The sequence below is a fragment of the Pangasianodon hypophthalmus genome, chromosome 24 (genome assembly GCF_027358585.1).
Source record: "Pangasianodon hypophthalmus isolate fPanHyp1 chromosome 24, fPanHyp1.pri, whole genome shotgun sequence".
Taxonomy (NCBI): domain Eukaryota; kingdom Metazoa; phylum Chordata; class Actinopteri; order Siluriformes; family Pangasiidae; genus Pangasianodon; species Pangasianodon hypophthalmus.
Window position 1 is genome coordinate 11,689,858 of NC_069733.1, and position 27,800 is coordinate 11,717,657.

Below are 27,800 nucleotides of genomic sequence, written 5' to 3' on the forward strand. Positions count from 1 at the left end.
TTTTTTTTCTTTTTCACACATTTCTGTGTAAACTCTGGAGACCGTTATGTGTGAAAATCCCCAGTGATCAGCAGTTTCTCAAATACTCAAAACACCCTGTCTGGCACTAACAACAAGGCGAAGGACAAAGTCGCTGCAGTTGCATTTTTCCCCCATTATGATGTTTGATGTGAACATTACCTGAAGTTCTTGCCTTGTACCTGCATAACTTTCTGCATTGCACTGTGCAGTGTGTTTCTGCCTTGCACCCTGTGTTCTGGGTATTAGCTGCAGGTCCACTTTACACTGGATAAAGTGGGAAGTGAAACTGAATGAACTATGGAGGAGGCAGCAGGGTTTTCTCAGTTATCTATAATACAGTTAAATCCCACAAAGTAGTTCTTGCTTTTCATGTACACTGGTACTGTAATATGTTTGAAAGAGGAAAAGCTGCACACTCCCTCATTGTGTTTATGTAGGCTTTAGTTAAGTGGGTGTGAGTCATGTTTGCTTTTGTGCTGTACAGTGCTTTGGTTTTGCTAAGACTGCCAAAAGTGTAGGTTCCCTTATATTCTTTAACTTGATCTTATCTGACCTGTAACTCATTTTCATGCTAAATTAATTCATTTGTGTGTGTGCCAGAGATCTACAGCACACTACAGCTTACGCCCAAAAAATTAACATTATACACAGGCATTATACAATTAAGTTATGCTTGCATCTGCCCACAAAACCCAATGTGCTTACTAAATAAACATTGAACAATTGTGTTTATAAACCAACAAAGTGGATAAGGTAACACAGAAAGACAAGTACATTTCTACAGAACTATTTATACTGAACAATGCACACTTTATATTGGTTGTGACATAAGCCAGTTGGAACAGTTCCACCAAATACCAGGTTCTCTTTTTTAAACTAAAGCTACAATGTTTAGAGAAGAAAGAAAGAAAGAAATTGTAACATATTAATTCACAGTAATTCAAAGTCAGAGATGTTGGACTTGAATTGACAGGGGATTTAAAAAGCACATGTCATACTGCATCCTGAAAGAAGTACAGTCAGAGATCCAGCAGATTTCTGATATGGCTTAAGATAGATCCTGTAGTAGTAAGCAAGCATTAATCAGTTAGTTAAACAACAGGTTGGAACCCAGATCAGATAACAGAACACACTGGCAAAAGAGATTACATAATAAAAATACACATATCAAAAGCAAACAGATGTGTGAAGTATGAAGTTTGTTATCTTTTAGAATGGTATGTAGCTAAAGTTAGCCAGCTAGCTCAATATCAGTACCAGAGCCAGACAAAGAACTGCAGAGAGTAAGTTCAAACCGCAGGCCTGTTCTAGCAGGATTATGCTGCAGGATTAATGCGGAACATCCCCTGTTTCCCCTGGTACTACGGCTTGTCTTTTAGTTAATTAATATTAATTAATTAATATTAATTAATATTATAAGCCAACTAGTTAATATTAGCCAGCTGTCTCAGAAACACAGAGAGTATGGAAACCCACTCCACATGCCTAATGTTAGTGTGTGAGTTAAAAGACAAGCTCTTTATTAATCAAGAGATTTTCCTCATTAATCTATTGATTTAAAACCTCCAATCAAATCCAGATGTTTTGTATGGATGATACATTTATTAATGTTTTGCTCATTGACTTTCAGTAAATGTGAAAGTCACATTGGGGTGCATAAAAGGTTTTCTTTCTCCTAGACACTTCTGTAATACTGAGGACATGACAATTATTCATCAAAGTATTCATTGCTGTTTAGACATCCTATTTATTGTGTAGTGTGTACTTTGGGACATAGCTCTGTATTCTCGTTGAATGTGTATTACTTGTCTCTCACATCCAACAGATTAATTCACACAATAGTAAAAGGATATGTAACCCATGTTACGAAATGCTCTTTCGTGAATAGCTCACAATAGCATTTTTATACTACAGAGAGTGAAATTGACAAATTGAACCTTCATCATCTCCATCAGACCAGACTTGTCCTTTAGACCAGACAGCTGTAGCACAGACAGCAAAGCTTTTCTTTTCTATCTGCTTCCTGGAACTAATACTGGTTTCCTGTTCCAAATGACTTAAACACACATTGATCAGATGTTCGTTGTTTACATATACACTTAAAAATAAAGCATTGGGTCAACAAAATAATTAAGGCAGCATTTTGCATTAAGCTTTTTGAGTTATGCTAACTGCTGCTAGAGTTGCCAACATTAAAAATAATGTTGTACATTTTAAACTCAGGATAAACAAAGAGAGCCTTCCGAATGTATTTGTATAGCTCAGTGAGGATAGAATATACATATAAAAGACAACATCAATTCTAAGACAAGTTTTACCTGCAACACATCCAGGTCTGTCTGACACATTTTATACAAGCTTGCCATGAACTGATTTAAACACAAAATAGGCCGTCAAGTTTTAAGGTCACAGTGAAACAGGAGTAGTGTGATTTTAAGTATCATGTCAAAACACGTTTGGTTTAGAATAACGTTAACGAAACTGTAAATATGTATGATTGCGATGGTTATATTTAAGACTATGTGAATGCAGAGTATAAAATGGCTTGAAGCTACATGATACACTGATCCTTGCTATGCCACTTAACTGAAAGACATAGCCTATGCCCCAACCAGTATATCTGACAAATTATATACTTTGCAATGTTAATATAATGTTAATTTTTATAAAACAGAACACAGTGCAAGTCTATTGTATTATTAGATATAACATTAAATTAATGGTTGTTTCATCCCCTCCAGCATGCTCCATAGAACGTTAATATTAATTAAGTTAGCGGTTGTCTTGCTCTTCTTCTGCTACAGCAACACTGCAGGATTGACTTACCAGAATTCAATGTTTTATTAGCTCACCAACAGAATTCTGAAAAAAAAAAAAGTGAATAATTTTAAGCATATAATTACCCATTTCCACTCAGCATTCGATGTAGAGCAGCTGCTGGTCTGTCAGTCTGTGGCAGATTTTTTGAAAAGCTAGCTGATTAGCATGTGTCTACACCGACAGGCGTAATCATATCACAATCGTAAGCAAAATAACCCACAGCATTTAGGTCATAAAGATAATAATTTTTTTAATGGTAATAACAAAAATTGTGGTTTGTCCTCAGGTGAATTTAAATTAAAAAATAAATTTTGTTCTTTATTATTTAATCAAAGATTTTAGGCTTGGGCTACTCACGATAATGTGTTAAAGCAACACTTATCATCTGTGTCATTGTGTGTCACTGAAAAAAAAAAAACAGCACTACTGCACCAAATACACGATTTATATTGAATTGTGAGATTTCTCGTTTTAAAGCTTCTACAGTACACATTTGCTGTAGTTTTTCAGTAAATATTCACCTTCTGTCTTTGCTTGGTAGGTATGTATACGAGTTTTCTCGGAGACACAGGAGTATCCCAGCAGGTTTTGTTCTCAATGTGACCCAAAATCACGTGAGGATGGCAGAGAACTGCTGTAAGCCCACTGCATCAATACCCTGCTTTTTCAAAGAGGTACTGTAAAAGTAAACCATTTCACTCTTTCTCTTATTTGCCTGATAAGTTTCTAGGAAATGCTCAAAAAGAAATAGGCAGTAATTCTTTTTTTACAACACTATTTTAGTCATTATAATACACCTTATTATATTTTAATTAGTTTGATATTTTATAATAATAATTCTTATTTTTGTTGTGGATTTTTTTTTTTGAGCAAAAAAACCCTGCAGGTTTACTGTGTGCATTTTTGTGGAGTAATCTGAAGTACAATGTTGATGAACTTTTTTTTAAAGATAGATATATTAGCTTTTCACATAATTCTGATTAAATTCATTGTATGATCTCAGTTAACCAACCACCAGACTTCTTTTCTCTTCCTGAAGTTGGACTTAGATGGTACTGTATTAAAACACACCTAAAGCTGTACAGCAGTTACTGTTATTGTACAGCTGTGTAACTGTACAACAGTTGCAGTTACTGTACAGCTGTGCAACTGTACGATAGTTACTGTTACTGTACAGCTGTACCGTAGTTACTGTTACTGTACAGCTGTGTAACTGTACAGCAGTTGTAGTTACTGTACAGCTGTGTAACTGTACCGTAGTTACTGTTACTGTACAGCTGTGCAACTGTACAACAGTTGCAGTTACTGTACAGCTGTGCAACTGTACAACAGTTGCAGTTACTGTACAGCTGTGTAACTGTACTGTAGTTACTGTTACTGTACAGCTGTGTAACTGTACAACAGTTGCAGTTACTGTACAGCTGTGCAACTGTACAGCAGTTGTAGTTACTGTACAGCTGTGCAACTGTACAACAGTTGCAGTTACTGTACAGCTGTGCAACTGTACAGCAGTTGTAGTTACTGTACAGCTGTGCAACTGTACAACAGTTGCAGTTACTGTACAGCTGTGCAACTGTACAGCAGTTGTAGTTACTGTACAGCTGTGTAACTGTACTGTAGTTACTGTTACTGTACAGCTGTGTAACTGTACAACAGTTGTAGTTACTGTACAGCTGTGCAACTGTACGATAGTTACTGTTACTGTACAGCTGTGTAACTGTACAACAGTTGTAGTTACTGTACAGCTGTGTAACTGTACCATAGTTACTGTTACTGTACAGCTGTACCGTAGTTACTGTTACTGTACAGCTGTGTAACTGTACAGCAGTTGTAGTTACTGTACAGCTGTGCAACTGTACCGTAGTTACTGTTACTGTACAGCTGTACTGTAGTTACTGTTACTGTACAGCTGTGTAACTGTACAACAGTTGCAGTTACTGTACATCTGTGCAACTGTACTGTAGTTACTGTTACTGTACAGCTGTGTAACTGTACAGCAGTTGTAGTTACTGTACAGCTGTGCACCTGTACAGCAGTTGTAGTTACTGTACAGCTGTGCAACTGTACAACAGTTGCAGTTACTGTACAGCTGTGTAACTGTACTGTAGTTACTGTTACTGTACAGCTGTGTAACTGTACAACAGTTGTAGTTACTGTACAGCTGTGTAACTGTACCGTAGTTACTGTTACTGTACAGCTGTACCGTAGTTACTGTTACTGTACAGCTGTACCGTAGTTACTGCTACTGTACAGCTGTGTAACTGTACAACAGTTGTAGTTACTGTACAGCTGTGTAACTGTACCATAGTTACTGTTACTGTACAGCTGTATAACCGTACAACAGTTGCAGTTACTGTACAGCTGTGCAACTGTACCGTAGTTACTGTTACTGTACAGCTGTGTAACTGTACAGCAGTTGTAGTTACTGTACAGCTGTGCAACTGTACAGCAGTTGTAGTTACTGTACAGCTGTGCACCTGTACAGCAGTTGTAGTTACTATACAGCTGTGTAACTGTACAGTCTGAAATGAAAGTGAAAAAATGAAACAAAAAATGAAACTGTACAGTATGAAATGAAAGTGTCAAATGAAACACTTCCAGGTCCTTATCGGGTGTCGGACACAGTGGTATGATGACATAAATCATCCATGAAACACACTGATAAAGCAATAGGCATACAATTTTGAACGATCTTGCATATAAATTTCACATTTACTAATTGGCAAGAATTAAGGAAATGCCAAAGGCCATGCAACTGCTCAGGTGGGATGTGCAGCTGATTAATTGCTGGAGGATATTAATATCTACTTAAACTTATATATATGTATAAACATTTTTCACCTCAATTAAATCTGTAAATAATTAGGCTGGAAATGTTTGAGTAATTGATTTAAAAGCCAAACCGAATATTTATGTTCTCTGGTCTGAAGTTTCTGTGCACTCTCACAGGAGATTCTGTTTTTTTCTTGTAGAATGAAGCTATATTATTCAATCAAGCATTGCTTATGTTAATTTTGTTTACTCTGATATCACATAGCATGGGTAACAGGCATCAAAAACAACATCTGGGGAAATTAGTATGGTTTCCTGCTATTTACAGAGAGTTTGAAGTTCAACACCTTGAGTTTAATAATTTTATGTCTTATGATCACTAGGCACACATTAGGAAAAGTATTCCCATAAACATAAACATAAAAAGAGTTATGGTGGATTCAGGCTATGAATTAAGGATGACATTAATTATGACACAGCCTCAAATACATTTATGCTACAGGTGTAAATGACCTATGCTATAGACTAGCATCTAGTGAATTTTTTTTTTGAGTAACTCTGTAATAGGCAGTTGAGAGTCAGCAACACACAGTCATCCAGCATACAGTCTAGCAGCTTGTTCTGAGCAGTTTTAGACATAGTTTTGTTTAAATACATCTCAGAAACTACACAAAAGCCCTGAATTGGGATTTTTTTTTTCCTTTTTCAACCTTTGCATGGGAAAGAAGTGTGAACATTTAGGCAACTAGGCTACTGTATTTTATTTTTCTTATTTTTCTCTAAAATGTTTCTGATCGTTTTCCATTAAATTTTTATACATTGTAATTTCACACTGAGGGTGGAAACTTTCTGACATGATTTATCTTCATGTCAGATAAATTTTTTACATCACAAAAACCTGCCATTTTAACAGGGACGTGTAGACTTTTTATATCCATTGTAGCCTCTTTTCTTTTTTTCTGGCCAATTTCCTCCTAATTTTGTCAATTTTGCCAGTTCTAGTTCTCAACTAACTGCTGCTCACACTGTCACAGAAAATGGAAAATGGAAATCCGATTGTTTGACAGGAATATATTTGCTCTTGAAAGCAGTATAACAATGGAAACGTTTTGCATTTCCTCAGCCTAATCTACATTTTTGTATCGTTATCTGACAAAAAAAAATTCTACATTAACACTTGCTTTTCCTCAAAGTGACTTAGAAGTGAGCTAACTCAATTACATATTCATTAAAAAGTGCAGACTTTTCTTTTGTTACATTTTCATTTAGACCTTCAAAATGTAAAAGTTTCAGTTCAAAAGAATTACTTTTTAAACGCTGCACTAAATGAGGTTTTTTACTCATTTAATTTATGTCTTACTGTCCCAAAGTTTAAGCACTGGACACCAACGACTACTCACTTAAATGAAAGAACAGACATGTTCCAAAATACGTAGATCTTGGTTTAAATAAGCTAAATAAACTATGATATACTTTACTGTTGTTTCTACCTGTCAGCTGTATTTTATTGTTACCTTGTTGGAACATCTTTTTAATAAAATCAAATATTTCAAGGATAAACCACAACTTCTCAATTTAAAAAAGAGCTATAAACAGAGCTTCTTGTTATCATGGCAAGTGGATCAATTCACCACACCATCATCAGCATCATCCCGCTACTTTTATCAAGGTCAGCCAGCATCAAGTAACAGTAACAATCAATAATCAGAAGTCTTCATTACCCACATTGTCCAATAATAAAGGATTGCTTCATATAACATCTGGAAGATGAGAGGGCACGAACAAAACCCTTCATGCAGGCACTTCAATTCACTGCCAAATGGCAAGAACACTGTGTTAAAATCAGGCTTTTTCTCATGTGGCCTTGATTATCTTTATACTAGCAACTCTACATTATGACATTTTTATCATGTCTCATACAAGGGTTGTGAAATTAAAAAAACAACCCTTTGACAGAGCAGTAGCCAGCAGCAACAGCAAAAGAAACTGCATAATGAAACTAAAAGGTTGATTGATTCGGCAGTTGTTCCGCCTTCTAAATAGAGATAAAGAAGACATATTTATTTATCTAAATAGAGATAAAGAAGACTGTATTTATTTCTTTCCCATTCCGTTTTTAAAATATCAGTGTGGTCTCTGATCACTATGTGCTTGAACACTTTTCCTAATCCTTTTCCAGCTCCAGTCACATCCAGTTGTGCATCTTATTTCATTTATTATATTATATTATATTTCATCTATACTTACAACATGTATCAGATGCCTTTATCCAGAACAGAAATTGTCATATCAGAATATGGTCTTATTCTTCACATCCTCCACTTAAATGTTTACTTGTAAAACAGTATAATATTTGTGTGGCAGCCTGGAACATGGTCAAATTTAGGCATTTCTACTACAAAAAAGGTCTGGGAGCTACGTACTTCTTTTCCTGAACTGAAACACAGTATTTTTCTCTTTTGTGAGTATCTTAACCACAATTCTGGCAAGTTCAAGCATTTTAAAATCTGTACAATCTGTTATCTTGCTCATGCATAATTGGCTGCACATAAAGGAATGTGTATTCCTAAAAGGAATGTGTAGCAGGAGGAGGGGGCAAAACATCTGAGCGGTGAGAGGCGCGTTGTACCAGCTGAATTACTTGCCCCACTGCCTCCGGTGAGATAGTCCCGCCAAGCGGGTCAGGTTGAGAGGCTCCAGAAGTCGGAGTGCATTTCCCAGTCAGCTTTCTCAAGTTAGCTTCCATCAGAGATTCGTTTCTGCCCTAATGACAATCGACAATTTTACGCCAACACTCTGTTCACAAAATCACAAATGATTTCGAGAAGACCATCAGTACATTTCTGTTCCGCTATATCTGAAGTGAGGGACCGCTTATCTTCACAGTTATTATAATAAGCTTTCAACTTCTCCACTTTGGTAGGTAGAACTATCTGAGAGCATATGGCAGTGACATCCAAAGGATGCAAGTTGTACAACTGAATTTTACTGAATTTTTTATCTGAGTCAGGAATGGCCCCATGCCCATTTCTCTAGGATGTTTAATTTTTTTTTATTTATTTTTTTTTTTTGCCATGAGATCTATTGCTCAAGACTCATTGGCTGATATTTTATTATTACTTTTGCCTCTTCATCCTTTTTTTATTTGCCTCTTTAGTTACCATCAGGCGACAGTGGTTGCTGGATCTAAACCAGCGTTGTCTGGATTATCATCAGAGGATGACAAATCCGGAGACTGTGTTTTCGATTGGCTGTTAAGGCTTTTAAGAGATGGATATAGCTTCTTTGCTTTAGTCAAAGGCAGTGTCTGTTTTTCCCAAACCTCAATTTTGGCTTAGAAAGAGTTTTTGGAGTGTCGGAGCTGCTCACAGGTTTTTTGAGCGGAGATAGCTGCGCGTTTGTGATTAGCACATTCCTGCGCCAGCATAGCAACTTTCTCATCTCTATCTTGCATTAGGAAAGCACGCTACTGTCTAAAAACCTGCACCGCTGCCTCAAGGTCTTTACACTTGGCACATTTATTCAAAGCAGAAAAACACTGCTCTCTACTCCACTCTGTCTGTGTTGGAATACTAAGCTCGTTACATAATTTAATCTTGTTCTTTACACACAACTTCTATAACATTTGCCCTAGCTCCCTCTCAAAATTGAGATTATCAGCAAAAGGCAAGGATAACTCACAAGCTGGGGAGGAAGACTCTCCAACACCCTTAGGATCCTGAATACTCGTTGGCAATGCAAGTCATCCAGTACTAAGAATCTTTGACTGAACTCCTCTCAAGTCGAGCTCCCTTATTTTAGCTAGTATGCATCAACTGTACCGGTTTCATCATCAAGCATCAAGCAAGTTCTTTGATAGGATGACTCATTCATGCATAATGACAGATGTTTGTCAGGACCGCAGGAACAGAATCACTGGATCAGATCAGATGTGTGATGATGTCGGCTGTCATCTGGGTTGTAACAGCACACGGACGGAGAACATCACTATCCTCCCGACAACACCAAGAATTGTTGTAAATCTTTCTGGATGGTCAAAAATACAGCAGTTTAACCAGAAGTAAGAAGATTGAAGAATCAGGAGACTAAGAGCCAGCTTATAATAAAAAAAGATGGTTTATTGCATGCACAAAGACAACCTGGGCAATGTATAGTCTAAATATAAGGTGGACACGGCCGGTTTTATACTAACATGTATGTGCAAAGGACACACTCAAGACCATATAGATAATACCCAAGGCTAATAAGAGGAAAACATAAGGGAAAAACATAAGAGAAAAACATTATCAAGGATAAAAACATTGTAACCCAAAAAAAACCAGATAAATGTGCATTATGAGTGAACAAAGGACAGACGCGTATGCATCAGGAGTAAGCAAAATCACAATTGCTCTTAAATTATTAAATCATGTATCATCATCACAATCAGGGAAAACAGGAAATAATCCCACAGCTTTGTATCACTATAGCACATCTAAAACCTTGATCAAATCATGACATTGACTGTGTTAGAAAAGTACACTTAGCTAGCAATTTAACAATTCAAAATTCTTCTTTACGCAGGCTGTTTTTATAGCTATGTATGTTATATTGGTTCTTTATTTATCTAACATGGTCTCTGCAGGCAGAAAGCATAGGGAGGGTTAGAGAGTAAATAAAACATTCTATGTTGTTTTGGTGCCATTTTTTATGTGTTCTTAAAGTAGAGTTGTCAAAGTAGGTTAAAGACAGAAACACCCAATCTTTGGTTAAAAGCTTATATTTTATTTATTTTTTGTCCTTTTTGGATGTTTGTAAGAATTCATATGAAAGGTTTTCCCAGGGTGCCACACAACTAGGCTAAAAGTTATTGTAAAAAAAATCTTATCGCTAAAATAGAACTTACTTGAACTTATCAGTAAAACAGATTTTAATTCTAAGGAATGAATATGGGTAGATACAGGTCTACAGGACAAACATACCCACACTTTTACCACAAAGAGAAGCCCTTGTTATCTGAAATATGAGAATCAGTGTCTTGGTGGTCGTTTACATGATTTTAAAATATATTTAGGGTGAGCCGTACAGTCCCATAATCTGTCTGCATCTAGGCTTTACATTAATTAAATCTACCTGTATAATCCAAGTTACCATATGTTAATGCAAGGCAAGGCAAGCATTATGCAACAACAGACATGGTAATATACACAGAGCGCACACAGTGATTCATATCTGTAGTTCAAAATAGAAATAATTAACCCTGCGTGAGACAGAACATGGTAATAGCAGTGTGTCAGGTGGCAGAGACAGCAACAGTTGCAGTGAATGCTTTTTATTAAAAGGCTGGCAAAAACAAAAAACCGGTCCAAAACACTAGGTGTATTCAAGGTCGAGAGACAGACACAAGGTCAGGTGATGAGCAATCAGCTTATCAAGACAAAAACCACAATTGAGGTAAACAATCCAGAATCAAAACCATAAATCAGAGTCCAGATTTGTTATACCAGCTGTGAAACAGAGCTGAGCAGATACTTTGCAGTGTAAAATTTGGAGTGTGCTTATATAGAGGTGAGTGGTGATAGCTTTCAAGTGTGTGCAATCAGTAATCTGGTGAACATGAACGTCGCGTAGTGCGAGATATGCGGGTGTTGTAGTCCAAGGAGTCCATGTATGTAGTTCATGGTGAATTCTGGTATATGAAGTTTGATGCCAATTCCAGTGCAGACATGACATAGTGATGATGTTGATAATGACGATCAGAGACGTGTTCTGAAATGGAAATGCTAGTGATGATAAATGAGAAACAAAAATAACTGGAAAAAAAATGTTTCATTCTTTGCAGAGGTATCAAGAGAGGAGCTCAGCCATTTTCCTGAAGTTTCTCTCCAACATGTGTAACAATGAAGTGAATCTGAAATCTCACAAAACTGGGTAAATGCAACTTTCAGTTTAATACTGGATAAGTCACTGAGCCACTGGTGCATTTGTAGCTCTTAATTGTCTTAGAGTCTGCTCATCCCTTAATTGTAGCAAATAATTGTCTAATCAGAATGTTAAAGCTAATCAACTGAGCTAATGTTCACCTAAAGAGAAATTCATCACAGAATGCCACTGAATTTGCTGTTTGCCTCCATTTTAGCAATATGCCTATTAATTCCCAATCAATAGTTTGGACACATCTGTTTTACTAATACTGTTTCTGTGAAATGTTCTACTATTTAAGAATAATAATGAAGACATAAACAGGTAAGGAATACAACACAAATATTACAGGAAAATAATTAATGACAGGGTGACCTGGTGCATCCCAGCTTGAAGATGACGTACTATTGCCAGAAAATATCCCTTCCCATAGATCATAGCAATTTACCAACACTAACATTTTATTTATTGAAGAATGGCGTCATGTTTTTTTTTACCCTTTGCTAGTTATGTTTATTGTTGTGGAACGTCAGTAAAACAAATTAGTTCCTATTATCACTTACATTACAACATCTATGAACATTCATTCTTTGACTAGCTTCTTTTGTTTCTTTTTCCTGAAGTTAATAAAAAAAAAACAGCTTGTCTTGTTGCCGAGAAACTGTAAAGCTTTCTGTCTTTTCCTGTGTCATAAAACTTAAAGTTACGTCTTTACCTCTTACTGTTACAAAGCACTGACATTGGAGACTCCTTCCAAATATCCTAAATGAATGTTTCCTTACAGAAAATGCCAATAATAAATTTGTTTTTAAATTGTTTATGAGGAGGTTTATATAACATTCATACAACAAATGTTTTATAAATGCCTCATTTTTGGGGAATACCATTTAATTTTTAAGTAAAAAGTACTTATTAAAAATACAATTCAACTCAGAAATAAATGTATACATAACGCAATAAAGTTCATTATTTACATAAGCCATAAGCCTTTATCAAAAGGTCTTTAAGATTATATCAAGTGTGTCCAAACATGGTAGTGTATAATAACTTAAACGTCATAAATATCACTTGTCTAAGTATTCAACCTTTAGCCAGAATATGACGAGTCTGAATGCCAGCAATACCGTCTGTAACCAGAAGTACACAAAAGCACATCTGGCCCACTCTGTGGGTGTCAGGGATGGCCTTTCTTTTCAATCAAAGTGCTGCTAGCCAATTTGGGGGTGTCTCTGAGCTCACGCGTACAGAAGTATGCAGTTAGTGCATTCAGCTGTTCTATGACGTTGCAAGAGCATCAATCCCTGAATCACCAGTTCTGATGGTTTCACATGTCTTGGAGGAAGCACGTGTTAGCTCTCACCCTCACAGATGGAGGGATAAACTTCACCAGTGGGTAGGAATTAGCTATTAGTTCAGAACTGTGAGAAAAAATGTCACTTGTCCTATCACTTTAGATTGACTGCATATTTTGGAAGTCTCCTGAGAGTACCATTTGAAGAAGCATTACCTATTTCGAAGCAGTTTCAGTCTGGGCTTGCAAAATGCTGTTTACAACCACAGCCTCAATGTGTCATTGAAGAGGTAAGGCGAGAAAGAGTACAATCACACTCCCAGACACATTAACCCTGCTCTTTTCTTTTTTGCCTTTAAAGCAGCAGTGCTTTTGTGTAATTCTGTAATATTTCCTAAAGATGTTGTTGGGCCTTTGCAGAAGATGTTCTTCACCTCAGTTCTTAGCCAGTGGTAACACATAATGTTATTTTCATAATGTGGCTTATATACAAATTCCTTTAAGGGTTTGAATTTTGAAAGCTGCAGCACATTATATTTAACACTTTTATCACAATGTATGATCTTTTTCTATTTTAAAACACAGAAATAGTGCATTTTTAGTTTTGGAGATTTTGAGCATCGAACTCTTAAGTACAGAATTATGAACTATTTTCTCAAACTGAAAAGTGTTCATTTAAATATGTCATGTGACCTGGAACAGTATGACCAGACTGATATTCTGTCATAATCTATGGTAGTTTATCAGCGTTCAAAAGGTCCTCTGCAAGGACCGTGCCAACGTATCTGAGGAACTGCAAAGATGCTGCAGCAAAGGCCCTCTCGATGCCATCACCTGCATGGATAGCGTAAAAAGACATCCTATCATATCTTCAGATCTTCAGGTCCCCTCTACACAGCTCTGCGAGGAAGCCCAACCAGATAACACTGACAGGTGCTCACTTTAACATTTATTATACAATTCATGTTTTATCTGCCAGAGAGAAAACTCTAATCTTCTCACATATGCATATAAAATATTCTCTTCATATGGACATACTAGGAATGTAACCAAATATGAATATTTTATTCAGAATGAATATCCATCTGGTTACAATAGAGGTGTGCATCGAGACTGGAAACAACAAAAAAAAAAGTTGCACAAATGTGAGGTTTTACTTTCATGTGGGCAAGAGCAGGCAGTCAGATAAGAAGCTTGTGGGACAAACAACAACCACAGAGCAGCACTGTGTCATGCATTTACAGCATTTATTCATAAATCCTTAGTAACTACCAGGTCAAGGCCATTGTGGTTCACATTATTATTTTATGTTTATATTTTGGAATATAGAACCAGCTAAATTTATTAGAAAACATAATGAGCATGTGAAAACAAAAATTATAATCTATAATGAGTAATCAAACAGTTACAGGCATATCTCTAGTTATGAATTTGAGTGATGTTGCTGAGCTTTAGGAACTGTCAGAGCCAGAATTCACAGAGCATGCTGACAGTGCTGTGATTTCTACCTCTGAGTTTTTTCCACAGTGCTTTCTAGGGTTAAGTAAGTAAGTAAGAAAGAAAGAAAGAAAGAAAGAAAGACCAATTCTGGTTTAGGCCACACCCACTTCTGGTTTAAGTACAGATATTTGGAGAAATGAACAGATGCAGATTGCGTTACAATGCATTGCATTACATCCCTAATATTTATTTCTGAAACAGATAGTTTCTTTCTAAAGTGGGTTACAGGTATCCCCTAGGTAATCAGAGATTTGTAGAAAGAATAGAAAGTACCACATTTACGCACAGCTGGCTAGAGCAAATCAAACTATGAAAGATATACTATAAACTTATTAGGAGAAATTAGGAGAAGTCTAGCTTGCAGGGCTGATCTGCTAATGTGCCATGTCAAAATGGTTCAGCGTTAATTCATGGTATTTGCCATATCATGGAAAAATGCTCGTAAGGCTAGATGACATTTACATTTTTCATTTATGGCATTTGGCAGACATCCTTATTCAGAGCCACTTGCATTTATCTCATTTTATACAGCTGAGCAGTCGAGGGTTAAGTGCCTTGCTCAAGGGTCCACTTTCTGGAACACTGAGCTACCAATACCTACCACTATCAACTGCCATTTTCATGTCTGCTGATATCTCTTCAGCATGTTTCAGCTATTTTTGTTTCTTATTTATTATCATTTTCTCCAGCATTTACATTTTATAATTGTCACATCACTGAGTGTTACTATTTATTAATGTATTAATCATGACCACTTTACTTTTTTACTATTATCCGCCTTTTGTGCCTTTAAAAAAGCAGGATTAATTATTTCTATTTTGAATTGCGCACGTGATTGTTTTCTGACAAGTTTTTTTTTTTTTTAGTTCGTACTATATACCAGGAGTCAAAGTGATCAGTAAGTCAGTCACGGATAACAATGCTTAAGTTTCACAGACAGTTTAGCTGAGAAGACTTTTCAAAAGTCATGAGACTTCAATGTGTTTATATATAAAGAGGAAGTGAAAAGGAAGTGTAATAACTTACTTATGTCAACAAAAACCTGTCATTTGACTCAAGTGCTATGCCAACTTGGCATCAAAATTGACAGCAGCAGTCTTTATGACAGCCGACTGTTGTTGGAATAAGCATTTATAAATGTTCATGTAGATTTATTTCAGTTGACATGAAAGCTTCTAAACACTGCTATTCAGTAAATGTTAACCATCTATGCTCATGGTATTAGCAGCATATGGCTTTTTCTGGACATTAAACACTGAATGCTTAAGTACCTTACTTCTGCTTAAGATAGAATATGTTTCTCTTTTGTATGTGCAGTATTTCATGCTATTACTGCATTTTCACCATTCTTGCCCAATATTCTTTCAGGCTCATCTTTGATCACATTCATATTTCCAGCAGATTTCATAATGCACTCTAAGAGTAACCTTGTATAATGCAAATTCCCCACCAGAATTTTATAATGGGAAAAAAAAAACTTCTTTAACCTTTCATCAGTGCAAAATGAAGAAATTTCAGAAAGACTTTCAAATTATTATTGGCAAAGGTTATCCTTGTTGAGCCCAGTTCAGTGTTCTCTGCATCTCTGCTTCTCTGTTTGAACTTCTCTGCTCAGCTTTGCTCCTTAGCCTGGCACACAATGTTTAGTGCAAATATGCACAGTAGGCTATGACGTGCTGCACACAGCTGATAAAAGGACTTGCGCGCATGGGTGGACAAGAAAGGAAGAGTCCATGCCGAGAGGCTGTCAGCTTTCCAGAGAGGCCATGATTATTTTATCCCAGGCTGTAATTAAATGGTCCTCTCTACATGGCTTACCTTCTATAGTGGAAAAAGAGAAATAGCCTGAGCCCTTAATTTTGTGTGGGAATATTTAGATTCCTGTATGTTTTTATATACTGTAAGTGTTCGGAAGTACCGCTAACTGACTGAAGAGCAATCATGATCGTAACTGTTTTTGTCTAACCTACTGTTTTTAGGATTGTCGTAATCTCACAAACTAGACAAGAAGATGGAGTCAGATTATTTGGGAGAGCCTTATTTCTTTGGTGCCAACAATAAACATTTTCTTTCTTTCTTCAGTAAGCACTTTATCCTGGTCAGGGTCATGGTGGATCCAGAGTGATCTTGGGAACACTGGGTGTGAAGCAGGAATACACCAGTCCATCTCAAGACACCGTGCACACACACTCACATACTCATTCACTATACATATTTATGGCATTTAAATACACACCTTATCACCATCTTTTCACTCAACTGATCACTTTCAGCTCTTACATTCGTGATAAAATTATCACTAAATTATTCAGTGCACTCTGTTCTGTTGGCTAAATTTCCCATTCTTTCATTAAGTCATTCAAACATTTTACAACTTCGCTGCCATCTGTACAGAGTGTGTAAGCACACACTAAGTTCTCTTTTTTGATGATGATGTGATTATGATGTGCATCACTGACATTTTAACAGACCATATCTAATTACTAACTGAACTGATCATGTATGTCTATTTTGCTACAGCATACAGCTGTAAAAACATCTCGATCGAAGTGTCACGATGACTGTGTGAGGAAATCACACTTAGCTAAAGTGGCAAATTTTTAAGACATCTTTAGAAACTGAATGTTTTTACCACCACATTAAACTGCTAAACTGACTCCTTATCCGACATGCAGGTAGACATCTTTGCAGATACATACATTATAAAGTAAAAAATACACATTTCTGTGTCATTTTGGAAAAAATATATTTATGGATTCTTACAGTTGAGGTGGCAAGGTATATTATAAGCAGGAAAACTTGGCAGCAAAATTTTGGCAACAAAAAAAGGAGTTGTTTTTTTTTTGGACAGAACTCAATCACAGTGACATCTGACAGGTGTTTACAGACCACCACACATACTGTAACTTTCAAAGACCTTTCAGTTGTGTCACCTGAAGTGGTTAAAAAAAAAAAAAAAAAGCTTTGTGTGATTATGGACTCATCTCTTATTAGATAACGTTACTATGAAAACACAAGCTATGAAATATAATGTCATTACAGGATGCAGAAAAAGTAGTTCATTCCTTAATTGCCTCTAGGTTTGACTTCTTTTCTGGCAAAGACACACGACATAATAATGCTGTAAACCTAGCAAAATGGTCTGAATGCATAATAAGGGCTATAGCTGATGTGAGTATGAACTTTTGCATTCTAATTGATTACATCTAAACTGCAAGAAGCAAAAGGGCTTCAGCAATGTAGTGCTAATTTTATTGGTTCATATTAAGAAAGATTCTATTACTACATGAGTTTTAATGAATGTAAAGCCTGGAATCAAAGTAAATAACAAAAATGATCAGCAGTTGTAGAAAATATTGTCAAATGTTGTTAAATGTAGAGAAGTATAATATACAGTATATACTTAATACAAACAGGAGATATTTTGTATGTCTGCCTATCTGTTTCCAGATATTTGTTCCAGATCGGGGTGAAACATGTGTCAGTTTCAGTGCCAGTGCTAACAACCATTCAGGATCAGATGAGAAGCACAGTGGCAGCCTGCTGTTCAGGCACTAATGACACCACAGCATGTTTAAAGGTAGGACTCAACAATCAACAGGGTGATGCGTGTTTAACTATAGGTCTAAACAATCAACAGCAGTGACTGTATATGGTTATCACAGGCACTTCTGTACTCAAATACGAGAACACAGGCTGAACTAGATTGTGGAAGCATGAAAACAAAGAAATAGCCAGTGAATTACTAAATATTAAAGGGGCTCCCAAGTGGCAAAACAAAACAGTGTTCACCCCCATTTAGCAGAGATTGTGATGACGTGGTAGCCGTCTGTGGCCTGGAGTCCAAGAGAGCAAAACTGGTCAATCATAGTGAGCCTATTTCTCACTATCAATCTGCACTGGTATCCATCTTAGAACAAATTATCTGTTCATTCTGAATAATGTATATGTATTTGGCTACATCCCTAATGCACAGATGATGAGAAGACAAAATGAGATGCAACATATATGTGTGATCAGTGGTTAGTGGATCAGGGTGGAGCTGGAGAAGACATGAATTCAGTAGCATAAGCTTTCGGTGCATTAATCTATGAAATCAATTATGACCTCTTGATGGAACAGTCCACATGCTATTTTTGACAAATGGGCTTCAGGCACAGAAATGGCACTTAGTGCAACTAGGGGGATGGGGGAGTGCAGTTATGAATATCGGCATCTATGTGAGACTAGAGGTGTGCATCAGGATTTGGCAGGATTTTACCTGGGAGCATGAATGGGAGGTTTTTACTTTCAGGCGGGCTTGAGCGAGCAGTCAGATATGAAACCTGGGAGACGAAATTCCTCCCAGATTTCGCTTTTGTTTTCATGTATTAATTGTATTCATTTCAATTAAATTGTATTTGTATTGTTATTTGAATAAGATTGTCACAAAGCAGCTTTACAGAAATACGTATGCAGAATTAGATATCTAATGAGCAAGCTAATGGCAAGGAAAAACTCCCTGAGATGACACGAGGAAGACGCCTTGAGAAGAACCAGTCTCAAAGGGATCCCATTCTCTTCTGGGTGACACTAGATAGTGTGAATATAAATGATTACTCTTCCACTCTACACTATGAAGTCAATATAAAAGTGTTTTGAAAGGACGTTCAGTATGAGCAGACTGTGAAAGAGTCACGGGATGAGCACAGGACAGTCTTTATGATTACAGTTTCAGGTCTTAGGTACAAATCTACAGCATCCAGGAGAGATTATCCAGCGAAGCAAGGGTGAGAGAACTTTAAATAATTTTGATATACTGTTCAGTAGGATAGTGTACAGTTTCAGATAGTATACAGCTTCGAGTGTCCCTGATTCGATCCTAAACTCAGGTTGCTGTATGTGCAGAATTTCTATGAAAATGTGTGTGCATGGTGGTGTGTGATGGATTGGCACCCATCCAGGGTGTATTCCTGCTTCACACCCAGTATTCCTGGAACAGACTCCAGATCCACCTTAGCCCTGATAAAGCAGTTACTGAAGATGAATGAATGATAAATGGTCCTATATTTCACCAGGATTGCGCTGAGAAATAGTGATTTATAGACATTTGTAAATGCCTCCTGTTCTGTCATTTCAATAATAATGGCTAATATTCTGGTAACAATACTAAAGAGGGAATAAACATATTGATTGGTGCAGTTGCCTTTTAGGACCTTCACAATGACTCCAATTTTATTTTTACCAACGTCACTGATTAGCTCTTAATCAGTGGTCACGGAAAATTAAGAGCCAATGTACAGGCAGGCTAGTTTACCATGCTTAAGGTTAGGTTACACAACACCTTAGCCTCTGAACTTCCACCTCTCTCTGAAATGTCACCACATTGATTGTGATTACATATTCATTTTTCCTCCTGAAATTTCTCCAATTACGTCCATGAGCACTTTTACGCCAGATGGAGCGACAGCACAGCTCTGGGAGTCATTAGCATGCACATTTAATTAAATCTGAGTCTTAGTGCCAGAGGGTAAAAATGCATGATTAGCATGCATATGAGGAGCTCTGGCGCCCCATCAATATGCCGTTTTTTTTCTTTTTTTTTTTCCCAAATCAATTTTTTTTTAAAGAGAAAATACACTTCCACTTATGAATTCATGACTAGAACTGTCATATCTAACTGTACAGTCGGCATAATCTCATTGTCAGCATTTAATTCAAGTCTGATTAAAAGAATGCATTTCCTTTTTCCCATCAATCTAGAAGCCTGGCTGTCACACTGATCGGTTCTCTCAACTTTCTTGTTTTGCAGCAAAGCAAATTGGAGAAAGCAGCATCACTAGTGTCTGTGATTGACAACTTCTGCTTGCAGTACTTTAAACTGGAGTTGCCTGCATTCAAAACAAAGTGAGGCTTTAATAATTTATCCTTTGTGCTGTGCAGTATGGACAAGTCTGCTTCCACCTACATACTTCATCTAGTATAGTTTTATAACCTCTAAAGGCATTTTTTAAGGAGGCTTTAACTCCTGTGGTAGAAAATAAGCAATTTCCACTGAATAAAAATGTTCCTAAAAATTAATAAGTATTTAGATAGCAGTGCACAAATTTTATCACATGATCTAACTAACCAGAGTTAGCTGGCTGCTTTAAAGCAACTATAGAAATGCTAATGCGGCTGATAATAACACAGTGGCCTCATATGGAAATTATTCTAATTACCACTTTCCAGCTGGGAGAAACCATTCACGTCAACCTGAGAGTGGTAATGTTGCCTGAAACTCACATAATGGCTAAATGATATGTCAAAAACTGTTCAAAATATAATGTGAAGAAAAAATAAATGTGTGTAGATGTGTGTGTTTTCTGTTCCGAAGGTATATGTGAATCAAAACCTTTTTACAGGCTCTGTTTAAATGCTGTTGGCATTAGAGGTATAAGTGTACATCAGACAGCTCACATGGAACCTTCACCATGATTACTTTCACCACCTCTACCACAAACCTTTACGCGAAAAAAAAGTCATAATTTTGAGACTTTGTTCATCTTATTTTATGAAGGAGTAAAAGTATATAAACCTTCTTAATGTTAAGAGTTAGTAAATATTTTTACTTTATCTTCAACTAGCAGAAATGAGCTTTTGCAATTTTAATACATGTATAGGACATGTATGTCCTTTGATCAGATTTGCTTGTGCAATCACCATTCCCAAAGTAACTTCCAGGCTTAGTACTCTAAATCACATTGCAGGTGCAAAATTAATCCATTTACACAATTAAAGCAATTACACAAAACAGCAAAGATGTGCTAGTAAATCAGAATATTTTACAGTCATTATCGAGTTTGCACATGTTTTCACACAAAGCCTCAGTTCTGTAAATATTAAGAAAAGTGCTAAGGTTTAAAGTTATCGCAGCTACATGTGAATGCTGGCTAATGATAAATTAAACCCCAATCACCATTTTTAAAATCCTTTTAGATTGGAAAAAAGGGTCGCTTTCCCATGCTCCTAAATACTTTCATATAGCTTGAATGCGACATAAATGAAAGCTAATTTAGGCCAACTAGATAGCTATTGATTAGCCTTGTAAACCCACATCTTTTATATGATCTTTCTGTGTTTCCAGGATTCAGCATGAGTTCCAGGGAGATGAGCCCAAGAGCCAGGCGTGGATAGATCTGACCACCAGTTGCTGCTTCCAGCATTCGCCTGCACAGCTGTGCCAAAAACTGGTGGGCACTCTTCTGCTCTCTCATTGGAATGGATAATGGAACTGAAATATAGTCCTATTTGGATGGGATTACTTTCACTGGGTGACATTTGAAAAAACTATTTTTAAACGTTTCCTCCGTTTGTCGTTTCACAGATGGTTGTGTGCTCATATTTATTTATTTGGCAACATTTAAAGTTAGATATCCTGTAACTGTTCATTCATTTATTAGTAAAAAAAAAAAAATTTTACATTAAAATGAAGCATGTTGTTGTGGCATATGTGTAGCCCATTTTTAACAGCCCCTTTTAATTGGCCTTCAGGATTGTGATCTTTGGCTGATTTTATTTTCCTTCTCTTTGTTAATGAGCTCCCAGTGTAGACACAGTTATAAGACCCCTTCTTGTTCAGAGACTCCACTACAGCGTTTGTCTTTTCACCAATTCAGGACGTAGATATAAGCGATTAAATACAGAAACAGCAGTCAAAAATCTGCCTGCAAAATCAGAAACATGTCTATCCAGATGGGACTAAAATTATCAGTCAGCTATAGAGTTGGTCAAAAAACAGTAGATAGTCCTCGCAGAGGTGGAAGGAGAAAAACAGACATAGCTGATCTGGACAGAAAGAAATTCCCAGCAAAGCACCTGGATATGATGGAATTGAATCCCGTCCAAATAGGGGTTAAATAAGGGTTAGTCACTGATTAAGGAAGGATTAAGCAATGAGTTTAATATATTTCTCAGGTATTTAATAGAAATTAGTGAAGACCTACTGGCTGTTGAATACTGAATAATTTTGCAATGCACTGCAATGCATTTGGCATGAATAACTTATGTGTGGATGTTACACCACAGAGTGATACTTTGATTAATCTGTGAACTAGGAACCAGATTAGAGAGTGACCAAGCATATCTTTTAAAGGATTTTCGCAAGCATGGCTATTAAAGGATTTTCGCAAGCATGGCTATTAAAGGATTTTCGCAAGCATGGCTATTAAATGCACTGCATGTGAGATCAGCTCACCTCCCGTTTCTCATCATTTCAGCAGCAATTACAGAAATGTCAAGATCACCAGAATCATCAGAAGTAATAGCTAAGGCCACATTTTGCTGTTCATTAATTTACATTTCTTGTTGCCTTTCACAGACTGAGGCAGTCATGAAGTATGAGGACACTGCTGCAGCTTGAACACTTTCAGCAGGGTTTCCATGACAGATCCTGAGCTTAATCAAATGCATATCATGAATATAAAACATTTAATTATACTCCATTTTATTCTGTCCCCACAAGGTATATGATGTGAGCTTAAAGGTTGTTCTAACTATAAAAGGGTTATTATTAGTTATTATTATTATTATAATTTTTTTTTCCACCACAAACAGACTAATACAGTAGATTTCTGTTGCCACAGAGACTGACAGCCTATAGATTGCTTTGCCTGTGCTATAAAAAAAAAAAAAAGTTGAAAGATATCTACACATCAGATTTTTAGGTTAATATGGAGAAAGACTTATTATGATGAACATCTTTACGATAACCAAATAAAACTTAATAGTGCAAAATGCATTTGAGCAATATTTTTAAAAATATTTTTTAAAATATATGTATTGCTATTGCCATCTTTAAAGCTATACCACTTAGATGTAGGTAATTTAATGGTGATTCATCTTTAAAGTGTTTTAGACTCACATTAAAAGGATTATGTGCAAAAGCACTTTATTATGTTGTAGTAATAAAAAAAAATGGTGTATGTAGATTTTTTCCATCCCATGTATGTCAGTAGAAGTTTACAATTAGTCAAAATTATATTTTCAAGCAAGACTTACATTTTCTGTAATATTGTCATGATATTACAGTATATCAGACAGAAAAAGTTGAAGGAATTTCAGTCTGGAGTATTGCACTTATCTTTTCTACAAAAGCAATACAGTAATAATACAGGGTGTCCCAAAAGTCTCCATATATTAACACTTTTTTCCATTAACAGTTTTTAGCAAAATGCATCTTTATTTAAAGAACATCCTCTATATGATTGCCATTTCTTTGTAAACACACACAGGGTCGTCTCTCCCACTCATGATGAACTCGTGTTAACACATCTCAAGTCAAGTCAAGTCAAGTCAAGTCAAGTGGCTTGTCATTTCAACCATATACCACTAGTTAGTACACAGTGAAACCAAACAACGTTCCTCCAGGATCAAGGTGCTACATAAAGCTAACACAGAACTACAGAAGACTACATATATTTACATAAAGTGTACAGTGCAAACATGTGTAGACGGCACAAGACACTACAAAACTGCCAAAACAGGACAAAGGGCACAGTAAGTTACAGTGCAGCGCTGACTAGTACACAGTTCTAGTAGAAAGTGAATCAGACAACAGTAGTGCAAAAGAGCAACAATATAAGTTGCTGTAAATGTAAACATAAGGAGTAGCAGCAGGGTAGAGAGGATAAAGATTATATATAATATAATAAATATTTGTAGCAGCAGAAATTGAATACGGAGATGTGCAAAATTTGCAAAGAGGATGATGGGGTGATGTTCAGTTGAGTGTGTGTGAGTGTGTGTGTGTTTTCAGTCCAGTCTCTGAGTGTTGAGGAGTCTGATGGATTGGGGGAAGAAACTCTTACACAGTCTGTCCGTGAGGGCCCGAATGCTTCGGTACCGTTTGCCAGATGGCAGGAGGGTGAAGAGTGTGTGAGGGGTGTGTGGGGTCATCCACAATGCTGGTGGCTATGCGGATGCAGCGTGTGGTGTAAGTGTCTGTGATGGAGGGAAGCGAGACCCCAGTGATCTTCTCAGCTGTCTTCACTATCCGCTGCAGGGACGGTGCGATTCCCAAACCAGTTAGTGATGCAGCTGCTCAGGATGCTCTCGATAGTCCCTCTGTAGAACATGGTGAGGATGAGGGGTGAGAGATGGGCTTTCCTCAGCCTTCGCAGAAACAAAATCTGGTGTTATGCATGTAATTGCATGTCCATCATAACCTCGTGACAGCTTCCTGATCCAGCCATAAGAATGATTTCAAAACGTTCTTCTTCTGTCAATGGCATTCTTAAAGGCTATCAGAATATATATATATATATATATATATATATATATATATATATATATATATATATATATAAGTATGAAAATTTTTTGAAGACATTTTGCTGACATTTTGCTGAAAGGTGTTTATTTCCCCTATGTATGGAGACTTTTGGGATACCCTGTACTGTGAATGTGTTGAATACAATGCTTTTTTTTTTTTTTTGTATGTTTATTGGCACATATGTAATAGAGTGAATGAATAGAGTGTGACTCCCCACCACAGCTTCCACTTTTAGTGTCATCAGTATATACAGTAATGGTTGAAATGATGAGTGACTTTTACGGTTGTGTGAGAAAGATTAGGGCAAATTACAAAATGTGAAAATAATTATAGGCCATTGCTTAATAACTTTATGTAGTATTCATTTATGTTCCAGGCTTTAATAATTTGAACATTTCATCAATCAGAGAATAGCTTATATCAATTATTTAAAAAATAAAATAACAGAAAATATGTAAGAAATATTTTGAGGACATTACTATATGAAAAAAAGCTTTTATTTGAGCAATATGAGGGAGCTTAAAGGGTTATATAAATTTCAGTAAACAGTTCTTTCAATGTTTCTTCAGTTCCTCTATAATAAAATTAATTCACAGCATCATATTTGTGTCTGAGCTGATCTCTCGTGGATCATTAAGAACTGGGTAATAAGACAAGATAAGATAAGTTAATGTTATTGTGAAATATGAATTTGTGTAAGATTAATAGTTAAAAACTAGATGGCGCCATTGTACCATTGTAAAATTAGAAATTACAAGTCTTACATTTATATAAATATAATTATTGCAACATTTATTATCATTATTATTATTATTATTATTATTATTATTATTGTTGTTGTTGTTGTTGTTGTCAAAGTTAATTGAAACCCACAGAACTATACCTCACTCAGTTTTGAGCTACAGAATGAAAAGCTTGAGTTCAGTGAGAAGCTAAAACATTACAAACGTTGTAGATTGTACTTTTTTGTTGCTGCCTTCCATTTGTTTCTCAAAAAAAATCAAACCCTGGAATTCAGCTTGTCTTTTTCTGCAACTGTAAAGTGCTACAAGAAATCCAGTTCAAATCCAGTCTGATCCTAATCTGATCCCACAGTTCCACTACTACTATTTTACAAATTAACTAAAATATATAAACTATACTATGCTTACATCTAAAATCATCACTAGCTTTTTAAAATCTTGCCCAAGTTCATTTCAGAGACAGAAGGTCACATGCTTTAAGTCTGGTGACACCTGATGTTGCTTGCAGATTCAAATAAATACAGTATATTGGTAATTATTTGTAATATATTAATTTTGTTTTGCCATTCAGTACTTTTGCTATTCAGTAGTTATGTTGGCTTTAAGTCCTGATTATCTGCACAATCAACAGTAAATCAAAACGAATCATGATTTCGTCATGAATCATGATTTATGCTGAACTGAATTCACATGGTCATTTTAATCCTGTTACTGTCTTGTCTTTTACTGAAGAAAGTATAGAGAGACTATTCAAGGATGAAAAATAATCTGTAAGGCTTTCTGTTATGCCTAGATTAATGCGTCTTTTTACTTCTAGTTATTTGTAATTTGGTAACAGAGATTTGTGACAACACAATAAACGCTGATAAAGCCTTAAAATAAAATATTATCCTTAATTTATGATGACTGTAAAACTGATGACTGTCATTATTTACCATAAGATCATATATTATAGTAAGGTAATATGACAATAACGCATACGTAGCTCCAACTTATCTCCTACGTAGCATCTTGTGATGAATAGTAACACCGATGCTTGTAACGAATCATTATTAGGACTAAAATGATCACGGTAACACTTCCTTGGAACCAGGTATTCATAATGCATGATGCATAATAGAGTGAATGGAATGAATAACACATAAAGCATATCACTTTTTCTAAGAACGATCTGTAAATCCGATATCTTTATAAAGGCTCCTGGCTTATAATACTTTTATTATAATACTCCTGGCTTATAATACTATTTATAATAATTTTATAACACACCTTGGTAACACTTTGTGTGAATCCTGTATACTTAATGCATTGTAAGACATCTGTAATATCTTGTAATGACCAGTTAAAACTGTCACTAGTTATATGTACATGCGTAACACTTTCTAACTTTATAATACTTTTTAATAATTTATAACAATATGTCTATGATGTTTGGATACATACAGCATTATACGCTGTGCTTATAAAGCTTTATGGATCCTGACTCTTTAAAGTCACGTTCATGCTTTATGTGTTATGCATGTAACTATAACTGCTACATTTATATATACTTATGTTAAGCATTATAATGTATGATGTATGTATATAACATGTTATACATGCAGTTATAATACATTATGAATACAGGTTTCATAGGAATTGTTACCAAGTTGCTTACCAAACACTTTTAGCAAACAACATATATTTTCTATATTTATTATATTTGCAATGTGATTATTGTGTAAAAGTGTTTAACTGAATAAAAAAGCTGCAGCTTTGTGTAAGTCATATATTTTAGCTTTGTATTCCTATAAATTTTTAAAGCTTCAGTTAAAAAAAATCATTTTAAAGCTTAGTAGTTTTAAAGAAACATATCAGATGGGAGTCAATATCAGCTGATACTCAAGCTTTCAGCGTGCTTTTGGAAAAGATAGCTATAAAGTGTAACACATTCTTATAAATGTTTATAACATTGTGTATAATGTGAACATACAGAACATGTCAAATACAGAGACGGAAAAAATGCCAGCACCATTTATTAAATTCAGTTTATTTTTAATATTCATTTCTTTTAAAAAATATAAATTCTAAAATAATCACTTCAGCTGTGTGCTCTAAAACGTTATCAAAATTAAAATGTTATTGTAGTTGTAAAACATGCCACTATTCGTATAAGATTTGTTTAAAAGATCTGGAATTTACCCATAACTCTTCCATTACATGATCCCCCAAAAATATAAGTTAAAAATGCATTGATATACAGTACATTGTTAAAATATGGTGATTCAGTATGACATAATTTACACAAAATTATAGATTTTTTTGCTTTTTGTTTTGTGAAAAAGATTTAAAAAAAAAAAAAAAAAAAAAAACTACACGGAATGTAGAGGATACACAGGAACAAGGCTGAAGGATCAAACACATACACACACACACACACACACACATCATACAAACACTGAAATTTTTCTCTCGCCACAGA

At 35.8% G+C, this 27,800-nt stretch overlaps 1 protein-coding gene across 1 annotated transcript in view; it reads left to right on the forward strand.

Annotated features, from left to right (window-relative positions):
- Positions 1 to 27,540, forward strand: part of gc (GC vitamin D binding protein) — a 50,224-nt gene extending 22,684 nt beyond the window's left edge. Inside the window, exons 5-12 of the mRNA XM_026931140.3 lie at positions 3,383 to 3,515; positions 11,435 to 11,523; positions 12,969 to 13,095; positions 13,545 to 13,738; positions 17,756 to 17,885; positions 20,097 to 20,191; positions 21,411 to 21,516; positions 22,644 to 27,540. Of these exons, the coding sequence (XP_026786941.3) occupies positions 3,383 to 3,515; positions 11,435 to 11,523; positions 12,969 to 13,095; positions 13,545 to 13,738; positions 17,756 to 17,885; positions 20,097 to 20,191; positions 21,411 to 21,516; positions 22,644 to 22,685 (916 nt within the window). The 3' untranslated portion in view covers positions 22,686 to 27,540. The remainder of the gene's footprint in view (positions 1 to 3,382; positions 3,516 to 11,434; positions 11,524 to 12,968; positions 13,096 to 13,544; positions 13,739 to 17,755; positions 17,886 to 20,096; positions 20,192 to 21,410; positions 21,517 to 22,643) is intronic.
- The last annotated feature ends 260 nt before the right edge of the window (positions 27,541 to 27,800 follow it).